A 20,072-nucleotide genomic window follows, 5' to 3' on the forward strand; every position below is an offset into this window, starting at 1 on the left:
TTTTATTGCTGAGTAATATTCCATGGAATGAAATACCACATTGTGTTTATCTGCTCATTCATTAATGAAGAACTTTCACATATAAATTTCTGTGTGAATGTATGCTTTATTCTCTGGAGTACATACAGTACTTAGGAGTGGAATTTCTGAGTCACATATGGTGACTCTGTTTAATATTTTGAGTAACAGCTGGACTCTTTCTGAAAGTAGCTGGACCATTTTACATTTTCAGCAGCAGTGGAAATGGGACTCCGGTTTCTTCACTCCAGCATTTATGTGTCTTTTTGGCTTTAGCCCTTCTCGTGGATGGGAAGTGGTATCACACTATGATTTTGATGTGCATTTTTCTGTTGACTGATGACACTTATTTGCATGTGCTTATTGGTCACTTTTGTGTCTTTGGAGAAATGGCTAATTGAACCCTCTGTCCATTTTTAATTTGGGTAATTTTTATTGCTGAGTTTTTTTTTTTTTTTTTTCGGTACCGGAAATCGAACTCATGACCTTGGACTTGCCAGGCAGGCGCTGTGCCGCTGAGCTAAATCCCCAGCCCTCTGCTGAGTGTTTAAAACAATTCTGTCTGCCTTTTAGGGCCTTAGGTATGGCTAGGTGTGAGGGAGAGATGGTCTCAGGTTCTGTGCTGTGTGCTTTAACATATGCTAATGCATAAAGATCAGTTGAGCAGGAAATGAAGAGGAGGCTGTTGGCTTAGCCGGGGAAATAGTGGAAAAGGTGAGGTGAAGTGGCTTGGGGAGGTGTTAGTCGGCGAGGGGGTGGTCTTTTAATGTCTTTTCAGTATTACCTTTTAGGTCTAAAGTGTAGTCTTCTTGATAGAGTCTGACATTGTCTGGAGATAGAGGCTTATTTCTTCTTGAGTGTTTGAGCCTATCTAAAGGTACTGAATTAGCAAATTGAGTCAGTCTTTTTTTCCCCAGACTCGTGTGGGTAGTTCTTAGAAGGGTCATAAAACCTGAATCTACCTTCATAAAGCTAAAACATTATAGCTGTATCCACTTTTATATCCAAGTCTAGTGCTTCCCTTTTTTTTTTTTTTCTTTTTCAAATCCCTTTACTTAAAAAAAATGCTAGGTAAGTCTTTTTTTCTTTTTAAGTACATACAATCTGAATATATACAGTGTGCAAAACTCACTCAAGCTTTAATGTCTGTCATACGGCTGTACGTGTACCATATCAGAGGTTCTTGTCAATGATGGTAACTTCCCATCAACTGCCTGGTCCTTATGCCCAAAAGGGTTGTGGTATCTCAAAGGAATTTGAACAAAGCGACACTCCTTTCTTCAAATCTTGCTGTGTTAATTTCTTGCCTAACATTTCAGCACATATACTTTCGGTGGACAAAGAAGGGACTTCTTTGTAGACTCTGTCTTGGCTTCCCTTTTCTAGGATCCTTAAGAAAAAAAGAAATAACCCAATTACATAAGCGTAAAACCTGTGCTTTTAGGAGTATGTACTTTTTTCTTTTAGGTAATGACCCTTGCCCCATTGATAATTTTTTAAAAACTATATTCTCCTACTCTTCCAAACAGTATTGCTTCTGTTTAAAAAAAGCCGGTGTTGTTTCTTATTCAAGGTGGAGTAAGCCTTGAGACTCACAGGACAGTGAGTGTGCTGGTTGACGCATGGGCTGATGATACCAGTGCTGCCCACAGACTTGGCAGATGCCTGTGCCACGGATAGGGTCCCGTCCTGCCTGTGCTGGCAGCTTAGAGGCTGTGTCCTCCTCTGACACTGCCTGTGACCCTCTGTCAGATATTTTCCTGTTTTAGGTCTACTCTGAGTACCCCCAAATAGTTGTTAATACTTGAGATCCTTTTGTGAGGTAGAATTTCCAAAAGCATGTTCAGTTTCGAGTGATCCAGATATAAAAGATCTATAGAGTGAGGATCACTGGATGAAAATAAATGCAGACATGATGCAAGTGATTGTGATTGGTGGCCAGTTACATAGCTTTTGTTCTGCTGTTTCTCAGTTGCCATAACAACGTTGTAGTGGACAAGCACAGCATGGCTTTAGGGAATCTTTCAGTTAAGAATTCTTTCAGTTCAAGTTTGATATTCTTTTCCACTGAGTTTTTAGGGGTAGGGGTGTAGCCCAGTGGTATAGCTCTTGCCTTAACGAGCATAAAGGCCCTGGGTTCCATCTCAGTACCACCAAAATATAAAAATAAAAATAGATTTTAGCCTTGGAGGGGTTTGCAGAGGCATCTGTAGGCCTAGCTACTTGAAAGGCTGGGGTGAGAATCACTTGAACCCAGGAGTTTAAAGTCAGCCTGGGTGGCCAGGCGTGGTGGTGCATGCCTGTAATCCCAGCACTCGGGAGGCTGAGGCAGGAGGATCGTCACAAGTTCGAGACCGGCCTGGGGTACAAAGTGAGCTCAAGGCCAGCCTGAACTGCATAGAGAGACCCTGTCTCAAAAAAGAAAAAAAAAAAAAAAAAAAAAAAAAAAAGATCAGCCTGGGCAACATAGCAAAACCCCATCTTGAAACAAAAGCCAGAGTGGGAATGGAGCTCAGTGGAAGAGCTCTTGCCTAGCATGTGTGATGCTGCCCTAGGTTTGATCCCCAGCACCACACACACACACACACACACACACACACACACACAGCCTGGTGGACAAATGCTTGGGTCTCAAGTTGGGAACCTCAGCGGCGGTCCCACAGCCAGGTACATGCGCATCACTGGAATTGCTGCTTGATTTTTTATTTATGCAGTTCAGGCTGGCCTTGAGCTCCCTTTGTAGCCCAGGCTGGTCTTGAACTTACAACAATCCTGCCTCAGCCTCCCGAGTGCTGGGATTACAGACATGCGCCAGTACGCCCGGCTGTAATTGCCACCTGAATTCAGGATGTCAAAACAAGGGATGAAATTACTAAGGAGATCTGATTCTCTGTGGTTCACTTTATATAGCTGTGAAGAATGGATGTTTTTATGTATAGAATGATTTTTGTGTTAATTTGGGAGGAGCGTTATTCCAAAAGTAAAGGCAGAAGGAAAGTCCATCAGTGGTAACCATGTAAAAACAGGCCGGTGTCAAGTCAGTCCTAGTGGAACATACTATTTTGGAGCTCTTGTGCGTCTTGTAGTGGCTTAGAAGTACACCCTCTGCCTGCAGGGTGCAGCGGGGCTCCTGAAGGAAATAAACGAACGTGACATAGGTAAGCGTTTGGTTCCATGTGTACAGCCAGCAGTCCTCATCCCCAGTTCTGTACCTGCTAATGTTGGATGGAAAGCGAAATGTAGAGCTACTTTGGGATGTGGCGCTAGATGGTGGTTCTAGAACTAAAATTTAAATCTGCACAAAATCTCCAAATCTCATTTTAATCACTAATTTGGACATAATTCCTCTTCCCACCCATAAAAAATGAATGTGGGAACGTGTATATTGAATTTCGGATTGAGAGTTTCTGACTGTTCTCTTCCCCATCTGCACCTTTTCCCAGTTGCGGTCTTTAAAAAGCAAGCCAGAATTAAACAGCAAAATCAAAGGAAGGGGAGTGTGAAGAGCTCTAGATAATTCCCTGTTGGGGTTGTCAGCTCCCACATAATGGAAAGTTGATTATGTTTTATTTTCGCTTTAGTTGAGGGGAGGCATAACTCCACTGAGATGAGAAGAGCATTTCTGGGAGAAATCTGAAATACTCTGGTTTGCAATGTGTAAAATAATCTGATACTGGCTTTGGGATGGACCATTATAATCCTAAAGGTCAGGAAAGCCTCTTTCTCAAATTTAGTAGGATGGAACAGTTAGCTATAACAATGCGCACGCCTGGAGGTCATAGACCGAGCCAGGGGAAATAATTACGCATGGTAATGGGCAATTACAGATAATGGCCTTCTGGGGGTGGCAGAAAATACACAGCCCCACGGTCTTGGCTAGAAAGAGCACATTAACTTTATAGCAAGCTAAAAGTTCGGCTCTTCACTGCCGGGGAACCCCCCTTCTCCCTGAATAAAATCTGTCTTATCTGTCTGTACCTCTCAAAAACAGAATTGGAGAAGGGAGGGGGTGGGGCTGGGGCAGGATTTTGGAAGGGAAGGAATGGTGAGCTATTCCACCTGAGTGTATTTGTCTCCCTAAGTCGTCCCCCAGGAGGTGCACAGTAAGCAGTTGTTGCTTTTCTGGCATGAGGTTTGTGTTTGACGTTTAAAATAGCCCTGTCATGATTGCCTTGTGGGAGAAACATATTGTTCCTGCATTTCCTGATTATGACTTTAGGGAGTAGTACCGCACCAACTGTACTCAAGGCTACTGTCTGACCTCAGAGAAGGCCAGAAGTGGAGGATTCTGCTCCTCTCCACGTTCAGTTGCATTTAGGAAGCTCTGCCAGGTGCAGCCCAGCTCTCCTTCCGAACCCAAATGTGAGCCCTTCAAAGTTAGGGTTCTCCCAGAGTTGTTGAGTGGCTCTCTTGCTTAATGGCAGAAAACACCATCGTTGTGTTACGGCTGAGATAACAGCACTAGCTAACATTTACTGGGGACTTCTCGTGTGTCAGAGTCTAAGTACCTGACATGGTTGTGTCATACAGCCCTCAAGTAGTAGTATCCCCAAGTTCTTCTAAGAACTTCTGTGCAGAAGTGAAGTAACTTGCCCCACAGTCACTTGGCAGTAAATTCTAGACATGATTAAGCAATTTGACCTGTACTCAATACTCTGCACCCTGAGGTTTTACTCTCTGGTTATGTTGAAATAGTTATAATGATTCAGGCTTAAGGATAAAGTCAGAGAGGCCCAGGTGAGATTTTATTGCTCAGAGGCAGCTCAGAATGAGACCCCAGGCTCCAGTTGTTCTGAAATCACTCCTGGGAAGAGAAGAACCTGTAAGACAGAAGTCCTCAAACTTCAGCTGTGCAGAACCCCTTTACGACCTTAAAAATTGTTGAGGACCTCAAGGGCTTTTGTTGTATTTGCCTATATCCTATCTATGATACCATATAAGAAACTAAAATTAGGTAACTTTTTAAAAAAATGATTAATTCCTTTAAAATAATAATAAATCCATTGTTAGGATAAGTAATGCATTTTAATGAAAAATAATTATTTTTCCAAAACAAAAAAATAGTGATGAGAGTGGCATTCTATTACATTTTTGCAAATCTCCTGTATATGTGGTTTAATAGGACTCAACTGGGTTTGCATGAAGAAAATTCAGTTTCAGGCAGGGTGTGGTGCTGCACACCTATAATCCCAGCACTCCGGGAGACGGATGCAGGAGGTTTGCAAGTTCGAGACCAGTCTGGCCAACTCAGTGATTCAGTGAGACTGTCTTGAAAGAAAAGATAATAAAGGCTGGGGATGTAACTCGGTATGGAGGCCCTGAGTTCAGTCATGAATAACTGCCCCCCCGCCGCCAAAAAACCAAGTCAGCATTACATGGATAAATAGGGAAAGAAACAGGGTTATTTTAGTAGCCTTTCTAGATACTTATGACTATTCTGTGACACTAGCCCAAAACTTGACAGTGGTAATTTCTTAAAGATTAGTTGTAGCATGGAAGCTGAAACTGTGGTAATGAACTTTTTTTGTATGCTGTTTAATTAAAGTCTATTGGTCTGTCTTGCACTTTAAATGGATCCGTGTGACTTTGTAACACCATGCGTTGGTCATTTGGAATAATAATTAGACAGATTTCTCAATGTGGACATGTTTTATTAGAACATCAGAAAATCCCATCCATTCATGTCACTATTGGTCTCATCAGAAAAATCTTTAAATCTGAGAGGCTTCCACATAGTGGTGGGCATGTAATTTCCACTATTTGCTTGAAAGCTCAATTTTGATAATAAATACTATCAGTGTTCTCTTAAAGTGACAGGCTTTTTTTTTTTTAAATCAAGAAAATGTTTGCCAAATACCTGAGTTTCCGTAAACATAGTTTCTTGTCATTCTTTTAAGGAGGTGGTGTTCTTAAAAAAAAAAAAGCAAAAGGAAAAGAAAGCAGTGAGTTTAGCTCTTAGCTGTTAACACAGTAGGAAAAGGGCCTTTTTCAAGACAGCATTGTCCTCTGCTATGCAGTAGCAGGGCTGTGAAAGTCCTCCCCAGCAACTCACATGGTGTTAAAAAAGACACATGCATCAGGCTGGGCAGAGCTTAGCTGGCATGTGCGAGGCTCTGGGTTCGATCCCTCGTACCATAAGGCACATGCTCTCCCAAAGGCTGAGAATTACTGGGGCTTCTTGCTTCACTGAGGGCAGTTTGAGCAAAGTTGACTGTTGGATTTAAATTTATTCAATGTTTTACTTCAGGGCCATGAGACATACAGTGCCATCTGTAGAGTTTGGTGGACTGCCTTGTTTGATGCTAAGGTATCAGGGTTTCCCCTTGTTCTTTCCTTTGTATCATTAGCACAAACATCAACCCAGTGAGGAAAGCAAACCTCCTTATGTTGTGCAATATGTTGACTTGTGGGCCCCCTGGGAAGAGTGTTTGGAGAGGGGACCTCCAGCCGTGTTTTGATAACTGCCGTGGTAAGAGGGAAGCATGTGACTTCTTCACACCAGAAACCCAGCTTCCAGAGTAGAGAATGGGAAAAATGTTTGCAGTAACATCTTGGACAGAGGGGGTGACTATCTAGAATCTATAAAAGACTCAAAAAAAATTAGACACCCCAATATAAAAGGCTCCATCAAAAAACAGGGAACTAAATGAAGATACTTCTCAGAAGAAATACCAACAGCCAATAAATACATGAAAAAATGTTCAACATCCCTGACCATGAGAGAAATGCAAATTAAAACAACACGGAGATTCTATCTTATGCCAGAAAGAATGACAGTCATCAAAAAATCACATAATGACAGATGTTGGTGAGGCTGTGGTGCAAAAGAAACCCTCCTCTGTTGCTGGTGGGAATGTAAACTAGTATAACCATTATGGAAATCAGTATGGCGATTCCTCAAAAAACTAAAGCTAGAAATTCCATTTGACCCAGGTATCCCCCTTCTAGGCAAAAGAATTAAAGACATACTACAGTAATACATGCATACCCATGCTCATAACAGCACAATTCATACTAGCTAAATCTCAGAAGCAGTGTGTATGTGTAGATAAATGATAAAGAAATATACTATCTATATATAATGAAGTACTATTCAGTTATAAAGAAGGATAAATTTGAATCATTTGTAGGAGAATTGATGCAACTTGAAATCATAATGATAAGTGAAATAAATCAGACACACAAGCTTAATACCCTAAAATTTCTCTCATATGAGAAATCCAAAGTATTTAAATAAAGAGCAAAATAAAAGACAGATAGAAGGGGATAGGAAGATAGATCTTTTGCAAGTGGGAAGGGGACCAAGAGGTGGGGATAGGAGGAGCGGGACATGGAAAGGATGGAGGTGTGTTGTGTACATGCATCAACCACCCAGAGTAAATGTGATCATTATGTGTCACAAAGATGAACCAAAACCAAACCAAAAACAGAAAGGAAGAAACAAAGAAAGGAAGAAAGAAAACAAAGGAGGGGGATCTAGAGACAGAGGGAGAGAGAGAAAAGAGAGAAGAAGGAAAGGGGGATTGTCAAGTATGTGTACCCACTCCCTCAGTTGGATCTCAACAGTATAAATTGCAGACATATACTAATAAAAAATAAATGAAAAAAAGAATCCCACGTCTAAAGAGTGTAATGGAGTTGTCCGTCCACTGCTGCTGGAGTCACCCTGGAAGTACTGAGCAGTTCAAATGCCTGGTACAATCGCACAGCCTCTCACATCAGGAGGCCTGGGGCCTGGCTTGGTCATGGAGAGTTTAACAGCCACCCCCCAGCTTTCCTGGGTGGCCAGGGTTGAGAAAAGCTGGTTTGGAAGCAGGTACTTCTCAGCAGTTGGAGTTTATTGTTTGTGATGACTTGAAACATTTGACAAGGCAAATCATTGATTGAAAACTGTGCGTATTGGGTTGGGTATAATCCTGAGTTGAATAAAAGCCAAGTGAAATAAAATACTCATTTTCTTAACTTCTCACTTATGTAAAGTTCATTTCAGGTCCCTTTCTAACTCTTCAGGGACAAAGGCAAACATCTGTGATCTTATTTTTAAAAGATCTTATTTTTAAAAGATAATTAGAAGAATCTAAATTGTAAATCTAGGGGCTGGGGATTTAGCTCAATGGCAAAAGCGCCTGCCTGGCAAGTGCAAGGTCATGAGTTCGGTTCCCGGTACCGGAGAAAAACAAAAACAAACAAACAAACAAACAAAAAAATCGTAAATCTACATGGGGCTGGCCCTAAAAAGACATGTATTCTCGACCCCTCTCTTTTCAGTGCCCTTCATGGCCTAAATGAAAGACCTTGATAAAATAAGCCTCTGTGCTTTAAGTTGTCCAAATATAGCTCAGGGGAGACATTTTCTTTTTTTTTTTTTGGTATCAGGAATCAAACTCAGGGCCTTGTGCTTGCCAAGCAGGTGCTTATGCCACTGCGCTATATCCCTGGCCCCTATAAGGAGACGTTCTCTATAGAGACCTAAGTATATATCTCTGTCTCTGTCATTATCACTATCTCTGTCTCTGTTACTATCACTATCATCTCCATCTCTACTCAGAATGCTCCTAATGTGGAATTTCCTTAGTGTGAGAGATGCTAAGGTCTAAGAAAGTGATTGCCTATAGGATGTGTCTGAGAATATAGCACTTGATGGAGAGGAACTGTTCTGCAGTCTTTCTTCTCTTCGTGCACCGCCAAACTCAAGCCTTGCTACTGTTCTGTTTGTGGCCCTGCCTGCCCCTCCCAGACGCTGAAGAGTGTTGACAGGGTCCAAAACTGTCTCTAGCATCTTGCCAATGATGGGACTTTGAATTAGCTTAAAGAAAGAAAATCTCTTTCATGCCTGGAAGTCGTTTTCTAGGAAGGTTAGAGAAATGACATTTTCTCCTAAACTAACTTCTACAGTAGGATTGATTCATGGTTTGCCTAGGTGACCAGGGTCAATTCTGAGGCATTGGCAGAGGGGGAACGATTCAGGGAGGAAAGAGGCAGAGACTACAGTAGGTCTGCAGAGGACGGGCTTAGCATTAACATGCTAATCCGGCTTATGGCGGAGGTGCCAGTCTTGGGAAGCCCAGTTACTTTATTCCTTAAGAGAGCAAGCCGTGCCTTCTGCACCCCCGTCCTCATCCTGCCGTGGATTCTGTGCTATACCTGCTGTGGTGTGCGTGTTCTCTTACACCAGCCCCTAGTTTTTCGTGTGCTGTTTCTTTCCTTGGAATTCCTTTCTCATTCTTTGTGCACCCAGAACTTTCCCTTGCCTTAAAAGTCTCTCCTGTGAAACCTTACCTGACTCTCTGAAGTGCTCCTCTGAACTCTGCCTCACACAAGAATGTGAGTGCTTTTGTTACAAGAGGGATATTCAGGAGGCGACATCAGCAGAACTTGTACTTTGAATATAGGAATGACTTGTTCTCTGACCTCTGTTTTTGTTCTCATAGCCTTGGCCAGTCTCTTCTGTTTGTGTTTTGAATCGCCTCCTGCGGCATCATAGACTATATCCTTTGTCTGTTTCCCAAGGTTCAGAACAACTTACCTCCCACGCAGTGGATGCTCGGTAAGGTTCACTGCACTGGGCGGAATTGTTTTTCCCACAGGGGCAGGTCACAGGTTGTGATCCTCTCCTTTATTTGTCATTGCAGTTGCCAGGGAGTGAGAGGTGGGAAGTAGTAGCTGTGCATATGCTTCGCTTAGGTGTCTCTGTGCCAGCTCTGCATTATCTCAGATAACCAACCCATTTCCTTGGTCATCATGATGACCTCTTCTTTTCAGAACTGTGTGCATCTTATAGGCCCCAGAGGTCAACCATGGATGACTTGTTTCCCACTGTGTATCAATATAGGTTCTCTTCCTTGTAGGGAAAGAATCCTGAGGCATCACCCTAGATTACTCAGTTGTTCCTAAATCTGGAAATTCCAGGATGTGATTAATTTGGATGCAAAGTTGCTCTGCAGAGAATGCTAAAGGCAGGGTATCTGAGTCAGCCTTGTTGCCCTGGTGAGGAGCATCCCAGCGTTATCCTCCAGATCCTATGAGACACGTTTCTCAAAGGACAGAGTCTTTTAAAAAGGCATTAATATTCCTTTTTGAAAGAGGAGCAAATGACTCACACTTTTTTGTACCCTCCTGATACTGAGTACGTGTTAGTTGATGACAGATAATTTTGAGGTCTGAGATTTACTGGTGAATAATTTCACCTGACGGGTAACACTTAAAACTCAGAAGTGGAGTAGCACAGGCATCCTGCAAGGCACAGGCTTATAAAGACCGAACGTCAAGACATACATTAATTATGTATCTGACATCATTGTGAATCACATATACTCTTACAATTTGTAATGATCAATTTTGGTTTCATTTGTGACCTTTTTTTAACTTCATCTAGGAAGCTGGGGTTTGGCTTTGTCATGAATATAACTCCAGACTTGAACACAAGGACTCAAAGGGCAACAACTCTGGATCACGGCACCAGAGAATAGAGGGGAAAGCTTTCACTGACCTTAAAATGAATTACTGGTTAACTACTATTAATATGCCACAGGCCCAGAGACCGGCATATAACATTCCAAGATCAATATGGGTGTTTATCATGGGTGTGTATCGATCTCTCATGAAAGAGTGAACCATATTTCATGCTGCATATGTTAGTGCAAAAAATGTAGCAGAAGCACTGTGAAGCCTCATCGAGGCTTCATGTCAGAAGGTGGACGCATAGAGCCACTGGTATGAGCGTTAGGAGGAGAAGCGATGGTCTGTGAGCAGCATACCTGCAGATGGGCTGAGGGGAGACGGCTGAGCTCCGTGTGGTGAATACTGTGGGTCATTTTTCCAGATACATCCCTTTCCAGATCCTGCATCCTTGCCTAGGTGTTGAATCCAGTCTGATCTTCTTTGCTCATCTCACAAATTAGGACTTACGCACCAGTAATAACAACACTGATAAATCTAACTTCACATTTTCCTTTGCAGTTGGGCAGAGAACTTACAGGTTGGTGAGGAACCACTGGTTAAGGAAGCTGCCACATTCCCTTGGGAACAGTGCTGCTATTATTATTATTTATTATTATTATTATTATTATTACTGCTATTTCTCTTACTAATACCATCGCTAAGCAGTCTCGGTTAGTTTTTATTCTAGAAAGATAAAGAATGAGATCTAAGCTCAAGAATTTTCAGCAGACTTATTAAAGTGTTTCCTTTCCACTATATCTCTGTGGCCTTTGCATGTTAGTTGTGGCTGTGAAGTTTAAAGGTCTCTGTCGTGGTGCACATGAGCGTTGGGGACCTGCAGAGGGGATTCAAGGTCAGACCAAGAGACTTGATAAACATTGGTGCATTCAGCTCAGGTTTGCAGCTAGCTGTCAGTTCTTACCATCATTTTTCATGTGGTTTAGAATGAGCATGTTTAGGAGTAGCCTATAAATTGTATGTGAAGAAAACACTTTGAAAATTATATATATACACACACATATACTACACAAACATGTAAATTTTTGGTTTATATATTTGGCAGCTTATGAGTTGAAAATCTTTCAGTTTTATCAAGTTTCTGTCAGCAATTAGTCAGGATACTTAGGCTGTCTTACTAAGTTGGATGACATGTGATCAGGGGAGAAAATTTCTCTCATTACCCTTTGGGGAGTTCTACATTGATCCCTGCTGCAGCAGAATTTGGGAGAGGGAATATTTTGCTTCCAGGCCTTTCCAGCTTGCAACTTATACGCCACAAGACTGTGAACTTTTAACATTATTATGTGATTTTTAGCAGTATTTTTCATGACTCAGTTATGTAGTGCTCAAGCACGCACCATGTAGGCAGCAGCAGAAGGCTGTGTAGGGGAGGGCGTGGCACAGTGCCAACTCTGCCCCGAGCCTGCCACACACTTTTGAAATGAAAGCTGTATGTATCAGCTGCTACACACCTTGCGTGACTTCATAAGACATGATTGCCAATAGTATTCCAATCTGCCTACACATACGTGCCTGTGAAGGCAGGAGTTTATTGGTATTAAGCAGACACATATGTTTTCTTGCTCAATTCTTAAACTTGGGCTTGTGTTATTTAGGAACATAATTTAATAAGTTCAAATTGTTTTAAAAACAGTACTGCTTTGGTACAAAAGGAGTACTACTCTAGCATAAAGAGGGATAACTTGGGTCATTTGTAGGAAAGTGGATGCACTTTGAGACCACAGGTTAAGTGGAATAAATGAGATGCACAAGCTTAAATATCATATGGTTTCTCTTATAGGAGAAACCTGAAACGTAAAGAGCAAAATAAAAGGTAACAGGAAGTAGGGAGACAGATCTTTCTCAAATGGGAAGGGGATCAAAAGGCAGACGAAGGGGACGTGTGGGTAGGGGATGGAAAAGGAATTAAGATATGTCATGCGAATATACCAGCTTTCACCAGGAATGTAATTATTATGTACTGCAAATATATACTAATAAAAATTATTAAATTTTTTTCATGTTCTAGTATGGAAGGATTGCTACTTATATATCTTGATTATGTTATATATTTTATATGCAGCCCAAGACGATTCCTTTTCATAGTACAGCCCAGGCAAGCCAAAAGCTTAGACAGTCATGGTTTACACTTCTGTATCCATCAGTCTGGGCAAGAGGGTCTAGGGAAGTGCGAGGCTGTATTAACAGTGTAACTGTTGTTTGAAGAGAATTCAGTCTCATATAAGCCAGTGATTTTCATGAGATCCCTTCTTTCCTCTTACTGCAGCCTCTGATGCAAGCTCATAATGACTTCTTGCCTGGAGTAGAGTCTAATCTGTGTTCCTTACTCCCTTAGGTCATTTCTTGCACTGGATCAGATCTTTCCTAAGCATTTTTTGTTACTTCTTTGTTCTGAAAACCTTCATTGATCCCTTGAAGGAGAAATCATAACTTCTTGGCTCAGAGTTAACGTTCAAGGCCTTCTGTGAAGACTAAAGAGTGTAACTTTTTCTTGCCATTCTCTTTTGTCCCTCTATGTGAACTCTGCCCTGCCGCCAGCCTCATCTGGTCGCTGTTTTTGGAACACATTTTCTTCCTTTGTCACTCTGTTGCTAGCATTTTCCGTTTTTGAGCGTTTCCCCGTCGTCTCTCTAAATCGCCTTAATCCTAGCTCATCTCTCATTGATACCTTTGCTTCCCCTGTTATGGAAAGCTGTCTGGTGAGATCTACCTATACTTCCATCGTGGCAATTCAGATTAGTGTTTTGTAGGGTTTTCAGTCAGTGGATCACTCTCCCAAACACATTGCGAATTCCTAAGAGGAAATGAAACATTTAAAATAATTCGTTACGCTTTACACACTGTCTGACATACTTTTGGACATCATTAAATGATAACTTAATGAATGAATTAAGTATAAATATAAAAATACAACTTACGGCCAAGAATAAATGTTTACTTACTGCCTGGTCCTCTGGATTGTCCAGAAGCTTTGACTTTGCAGGATTGTCCCCAACCAGGTGCCCTGGGAAATAGTAAGTGCTTAATAAATATTTTTCAGATAGAGTAGATGTTTAGTCCTTTTGGTTAGAGTAAATGAAGAACAACTTGAATGCACTCCACAAAAGTCAGAACCATGTGGCAGCAACACACATAGCACACGCAGCTTATGATCTAAACCCTGCAGTGATTTAGGTAGAAGCCCAACTTCTTTATACAGTGGAATTCACTTGTACTGTCTTAACTTGATAGGACTGTCACAGTAATGCAGTCAGGGTATGCCAGTATCACATATTTTTAGGAATGTGTAGAGAGTTGCTTTTAGAGTACATCAGTGATTTGGAATATTTTTGGAGCCCGTCCACATCCCTTGAGAGCTTGTTAAAACTCAGATGGCTAGGCCTGGTCTCAAGAGTGTCTGATTTGGAAGGCCTGAAATGGTACTTCGTTTGTACAAGTTCCTGGGTGATGCTGATGCCACATTGATTTGAGGATCATACTTTGTGCTAAGTCACTGGAGCAGACACATATAATTTGTTGGGTGTTGATTTCAACCTTGGGAAATTTCCATGTACCAATAATGTGCACATAAAAGCTGGGACTCATAATGCTGTGTTTAACATTGACCCAGAATTTTAATTGGAACTTCAAAATAGAAAAATTTTGACTGGGGCTGGGGATTTAGCTCAGCGGCAAAAGTGCCTGCCTGGCAAGCGCAAGGTCATGAGTTCGGTTCCCGGTACCGGAGAAAAAAACCAAAAAAAGAAAAATTTTGACTGGGGAATGTAGCTCAGTGGTAAAACGCCTGCTTCACATGTGTAAGGGCCTAGATTAGATCCCCAGCCCACAAAACAAAAACAAAACAAACTAGAGTTGGTGGTTTATAAACAGTGCTATAAAAAAGCCCTCACTTTTAGAGAATGCTTTTGCACTCATCTACTGTCACACACTCAATTTGTTTTATTTTTTATTATCTAAATACTGGTGTGAAACTTAACTTTCCTAACATATATCTCAGTCTATTCTTTAAAGCTTAATATAACTTGAAAGAGGAAATAAAATATGTGTAAGTAGACAACTGATGGGGCTGTTAACTAATTACAGGCAGCTGTAGCAAAACAAATCATTGCTTTGACCTCACATAGCATTTCATTTGAGGTTTACTATGCAGTTTATTGAAGTCATTTTCTTGTTACCTTGAGAGTTATTACTGCCATTATTTTGTTGCTTGATAAACTGAGGCTTGATGAAAGCTTTTGATGAAGGTTATGCTGCAGAAATACAGGAACTGTGCCCTGATCTTTGAAGGCTGGAGTCCTTGGGTTTCAGTTGAATTCTTTACCTCCTGCTGTATTTTGTTTTCCTATTAAGAACATTGTATCTGAAGGGCAAGCCCTAAGGGGTCTTCATTTTCTTTCTACTACAGGAACAAGAATAAGCATCTGAGATGCCTCCCCAAGTCAGAGATTCTATAAAAATGAACCACCAATGCTTACGATTGGGTAGTAGAGCTATGACATGTGTTTTCTGATTAAAATACCCACCGTAATCATTTTGGGGAAGTTTATATTGCTTTTGCAGCCAGGTAAACAATAAAAATATGACACTGAAAACTAAGGAATTTGATTTCAGAACCCACTGATAATGTTAGCAAATTGGTGTTTTAAATAAGAGAAAGGACAAGGGGGGAATTTCAGGAGGAGAAAATGGCCACATGCTCCCCGGACCGTGAAATCCGGGGTGTAGAGTAACAAAATTGGAACATCTCATCTCACTGGGTGGGAAGAGGAGAAGAAAGCAAAGGAATAAAGAAGGTGGCTTGGCAGTGCAGTCACAGAAGCCGAGGACAGGTGGGTTGGGTGCCCTTTCAGACAAAAGCGATTTTAGTGCTGGCTCTAAGGTGAGAATTTACTGTTGTTGTCTTTTTTTTTTTGTCTTTTTGAGATGGAGTCTTGCTATGCAGTTCAGGCTGGCCTTGAGCTCACTTTGTAGCCCAGGCTGGTCTGTTCCTCGCAATGATCCTCCTGCCTCAGCCTCTCGAGTGCTGGGATTACAGGTGTGCGCCACTGCACTCAGCTTTTTTTTTTTTTCTTTGCACAGTACTGGGGATTGAACCCAGGGCCATTTGCACTGAGCTGCATCACCAGCCCTTTTCTTTTTCTTTTTCTTTTTTTTTTTTTTTGAGATAACGTTTTAGTAAGCCACTAAGTTTCCCAGGCTGGGCTCCCACCTTTCCATCCTCCTACTCTAGCTCTCGTTTATTTTTAATTTTGAGACATGTTCTCAGTGAGTTACTAAATCGTCGAGCTGGGGTTCAGTTTGCTGTCCTCCTCCCTCAGGCTCCCGGAGTGCGGGGATTAGAGTACCGCTACACCCAGTTCACAGATGTTTTTATTGTAGGTCTCACACATAGCTTCCGGAGCTCGCATTGTTGAGTTACACCTTCCCCAGCATGTTTTCTCTTTCTCCCTCTGCACATTGAGCCAGTGGATGCTGTCTGAGCACCTTATTTGTGGCATACATAGTGCTGGGAATTTCTCTCAGTAGCCTCCTTTTCTTGTCTAGGGATGCTTAAACCTTCTCTCATTTTAAAAATGAAACAGCAAGATTTTATGACTCCGTAGAGGGTCTGTTTTTCACACACATTCATTTCTCATGCCAGGCTACTTGAAAATCCATTACTCTTCGATCCCTTCAGCGCATACTTTCCACTTTGGCAGTGTGCTAGGCACAGGGGACAGGAAGGGACCCTTGGTGGATCCTGCCTTCTGGTGGCAGAGAAGGCCGTTCGCTGAGTTCATTCGTTTCCTCCTTGCTTGCTCAGTCCTAGCTGTCTGGCAAGCCAGCTTCTCTTCCTTCTACCTTGCTGAAATGCAGTCCCTAAAGACCGGAGCATCTGTCAGCTTTTTCCAGAACTGAGCCTGTTTGATCTCTTCGCAGTTGACACTGCCACTGGCCCCGGCTGAATCCGTGTCCGTTTCGATCCCCTGACATTGTCCCTTCTCTACCATTCCGCCTTCGGTCGCACACCCCTCATTCCCCGCATAAAGCCATCACAAGCTGGTGACTCCTGAATCTCAGCTTCAGGCCCAGCATCTCCCAAACGCACAGATCTCAGGGTGCTCACATTCACACCCACCTCCACCTGCGTGCCCTTCTGCATGTTAGGTTACACGGAACAACCCCTGCCTTATAGCCAGGCTCTTGCTGTCTCCCGTGCATGTTCCTTGCTGATGTCCCTGAAGTTCTGTTGGGTTTCAGCCCTCACATGTCCCGAACCAGGCACCCTCCGACGTTTGCAGTCTTCTGAGGTCTCCACCTTAACTTCTTGGGTTTCCCTGACTCTGGGCTTGGAAAACCTCCCAAACCTCAGCTCTGATGAGGTAACTTCCTTGCTCAGAAATCCTCGGTGGTTCCTACTTCTCCCAGAGAGTGTCCAGAGAGCTGTGGAGACTTCCTTCTCAAGGCTGGCTCCAGAAAACCTTTCGGGGGAGCTCTGCATGTTCTCACCCAGTTCTTCCTTCTGGCTGTCCTGCTTATCCCTCAGACTCTCCTCCTCATTCTCCCGTTCTTGCTTCACTTAACTCCTTTCCTCTTTTGAGTTTCCATTAGCTTCCTGTTCTGTTAAGGAGCAGCTCAAGTGCAGCTTTTTCCATGCAGTTCTCTAATTCCTTTCTAGGCCATAAATCATCTTTCCTTCCTCTGAATTTCTGTAACAGTTCATGGACATTTCTGTGATACTGGGTAGTGGTGGGGTCTGTAATCCTGATGTGTTTTTAATCCTAGAACGGAGGCTCTCTGCGGGCAGGACGGCGATCATCCGGCAGCCATTCCAGTCACTCGGCTCAGGTCTTACACCTTCGCTTAATAAATGTCTCTTGAATGAATGGGCAAGGAATTTGTCATTTATTTTGACAATAAACAGTTTAGTCTGCCAGAGTTTGGCAAACTACAGTCTTAGAGCCACATCAGCTCTCTTCCCATTTATGTGAACAAAGTTTTACTGCAACATAACTACTCCAACACTGACTGAATGTTCCACAAAATCCCAAACAGTCACTCACTGCCCTTCAGGAGGTTTGCCAAACTCTGGTCCATACCATTGCCCAGACTTTTAAAGGACACAGTCAACCATGGAAGGGAGTTAAGGGCAAATATACTTAAACTCTTAGCCTCTTGTTTTGACTTTCTGACATACCTGTATGGCTACCATAGTTAGGATGCTGGGGTATCTATTTTCCTTATGTAAGTTGAACAATTAATTTTGTTGTAAGAATGAGCCAGTGAGTTTACTAGATTTGATATCTAGTTTCTTGACATTAGAGTGGGAATTTCTGGCTTGAAGTTATACTACCAGCATTTATGTAATTAAAATCGTCTCTAAAATGTTTTGGTATTCTTGGTGAAAAACACTCAGCAGAGGTCTTTCAGCTGTGCCACCCAAGTGATCCCAGCCTGTATTTTGCCTGTAGCAGCAGCAGGTGGCTTTGCCCTCTGCCTAATAGTTCGCTCTACAGCTCTGAGGAGGAATGTGATGTGTTGCCAAGGTTTAGAGGTGAAGGTCTGTGATCGTGCTAATACTCTGTTGCTTCTTTTTCTGTTTTCCTTTGTAGAGGGCCGTATGCTCCTCCAGGATGTTCCTGTTGCAACCAGCAGAGGGCACATGGAGAACGCACCTGATCTGGTTGCGGATCCCACCTACTACAGCAGCTTTTACCAGCCGCCGCTGTTTCCGTACTACAACAATCTGTACAACTACCCGCAGTACTCCATGGCCTTGGCTGCTGAGTCCTCTGCTGGGGATGTGGGAAGTTCCCTCGGGGGATCCCCTGTGAAGAACAGCCTTCGGAGCCTTCCAGCACCGTACGTGCCTGGTCAGGCAGGAAACCAGTGGCAGGTACGATACTACCCAGAGAGTGAACTACATATGTGAAAAACACACATAAACAACACATATAGATGTGTGCATAAACATACATATTCACAGAGGTTTACACACATGCACCATGTGCATGCCCAGTTCAACACACATAAGTGCATTATACTAATTGTGTAAAAAATTTTTCACTGTGCTAATGGTACCTCTTAATCTCAAAGGTTGACTGCAAGGAATTGTAAAGAAATGTGTATGTATTTGCGTTAATTTTCAAATTTTATTTTCTCACATTGTCGTAGTACATAAGTACCCAGTTGACCAGAGTTCAATGCACAAAGAACTTACTGATTGACGCCCCACCTCCTCTGGCTTTGTTTGTTGTTAAGCAACTTAGGAAATGCTAGGTGCAGCCTCCTGGATGGCAGTCATGTCCCTCATAAACTTGCACCCCAGGAAAGAAAAGTGTTGCAATCTGTATGTTTGTATAGAGGAGCGGTAAGTAAATGAATTAGGACACTGTAGCGCTGGTCAGACTTGGGGTGTGTTTTTTTGCCAGGAATGGAGGTGAGTCTTTCATACTCTTAAGTATGTATTGTTGAAATAGAGTGCAAGCAAGAGTTTAATCTTTGGAGTAAAACAAAGCATTTTGCTTTCTCAGGAAAAGAGCTTATGTAGAACTGTTGTGCTTTGTCAGGTATAACCGCTTCTACCACACCAGTGTATTAGCAGCAGATTCAAGGTACGGAAAGCATTCAGAAGCTACATGGCCATGCATATGCACGTTCTGGGAATCCACATATGGGTGAGGTTAGACTAGATGCTGCCAGCCCCTTTCCCCCAAGGTGTTCTGATCTTGTGCAAACTGTTCTCATTTTGGGTGCAGTTACCATGCTAGGGATTTCTCAGCTGGGATTTGATTCCAGCGCAATGCAACATATATGTTTGGGAATTAGTGCAAACCTTTGAACTTCCTACTTTGTTTTCTCAGCTTTATTGAAGTGTAATTATCAAATAAAAATTGTATATATTTTAAGTTGTATAGCGTGATTATTTGATGTAAATGTGTGGAATCACGCTGAAGTGAATTAACAGACCCATCAGCCCACTTTGTGTGTGGTGAAAATACTTAAGATCTAGTCTCTTGGCATTTTTCAAATGTATAGTATTTTAATTATAGTTATGATACTATACACTGTTTTCAGGATTTATTCATCTTATAACTGTAAGTTTGTAACTTTTGACTAATAGTTCCCCATTCTCCTCACCTTAACCCCTGGCAAACACTGTTTTACTTCTGCTCCTGTGAATTTAAGTTTTTTAGAAAGTAAGGAGTCCTCACCCTCTTATGCCCACATCGGAAGAATTTTGAGTGAAATTTTCTTCTGAGAAATTCTGTTTCACTTTACCTCTGCCTTTTTTCTTTAGATGCGGGGAAGGTGTTAATAGTTAAGTCACCCCACTTCTAATGGATTCTCTTGCTGTCCTCAGGGTTTAACCCCCTGAGGGACATATTTCCCTAAGCTTTCTGTTTGACTTTTGGAATCATACTTTCTTTGAAGGGGGTTTTAAGCAGATTCATTGTTACTAGAATTGGCAGTTATATATAAGGGTAAAAGAAATTCGATGATTAATGGAACTTTAAGGTGGCCCCTTTGGTTTGTTTGTTTGTTTTCGTTTTTCTTCCAGTACCAGGAATGGAACTCACGACCTTGCACTTGCCAGGCAGGCACTGTGCTGC

General features: G+C 42.2%; 1 protein-coding gene across 2 annotated transcripts in view; it reads left to right on the forward strand.

Moving 5' to 3' along the window:
• Dmrt1 (doublesex and mab-3 related transcription factor 1) overlaps positions 1-20,072 on the forward strand; it is a 106,531-nt gene that overhangs the window by 22,002 nt on the left and 64,457 nt on the right. For both annotated transcript variants that reach the window (XM_005388599.2, XM_013516377.1), the window contains exon 3: positions 18,072-18,355. In XM_005388599.2, the coding sequence (XP_005388656.1) occupies positions 18,072-18,355 (284 nt within the window). The remainder of the gene's footprint in view (positions 1-18,071; positions 18,356-20,072) is intronic.

The sequence above is a fragment of the Chinchilla lanigera genome, unplaced genomic scaffold (genome assembly GCF_000276665.1).
Source record: "Chinchilla lanigera isolate Chin_1 unplaced genomic scaffold, ChiLan1.0 scaffold00033, whole genome shotgun sequence".
NCBI classification, from domain to species: Eukaryota; Metazoa; Chordata; class Mammalia; order Rodentia; family Chinchillidae; genus Chinchilla; species Chinchilla lanigera.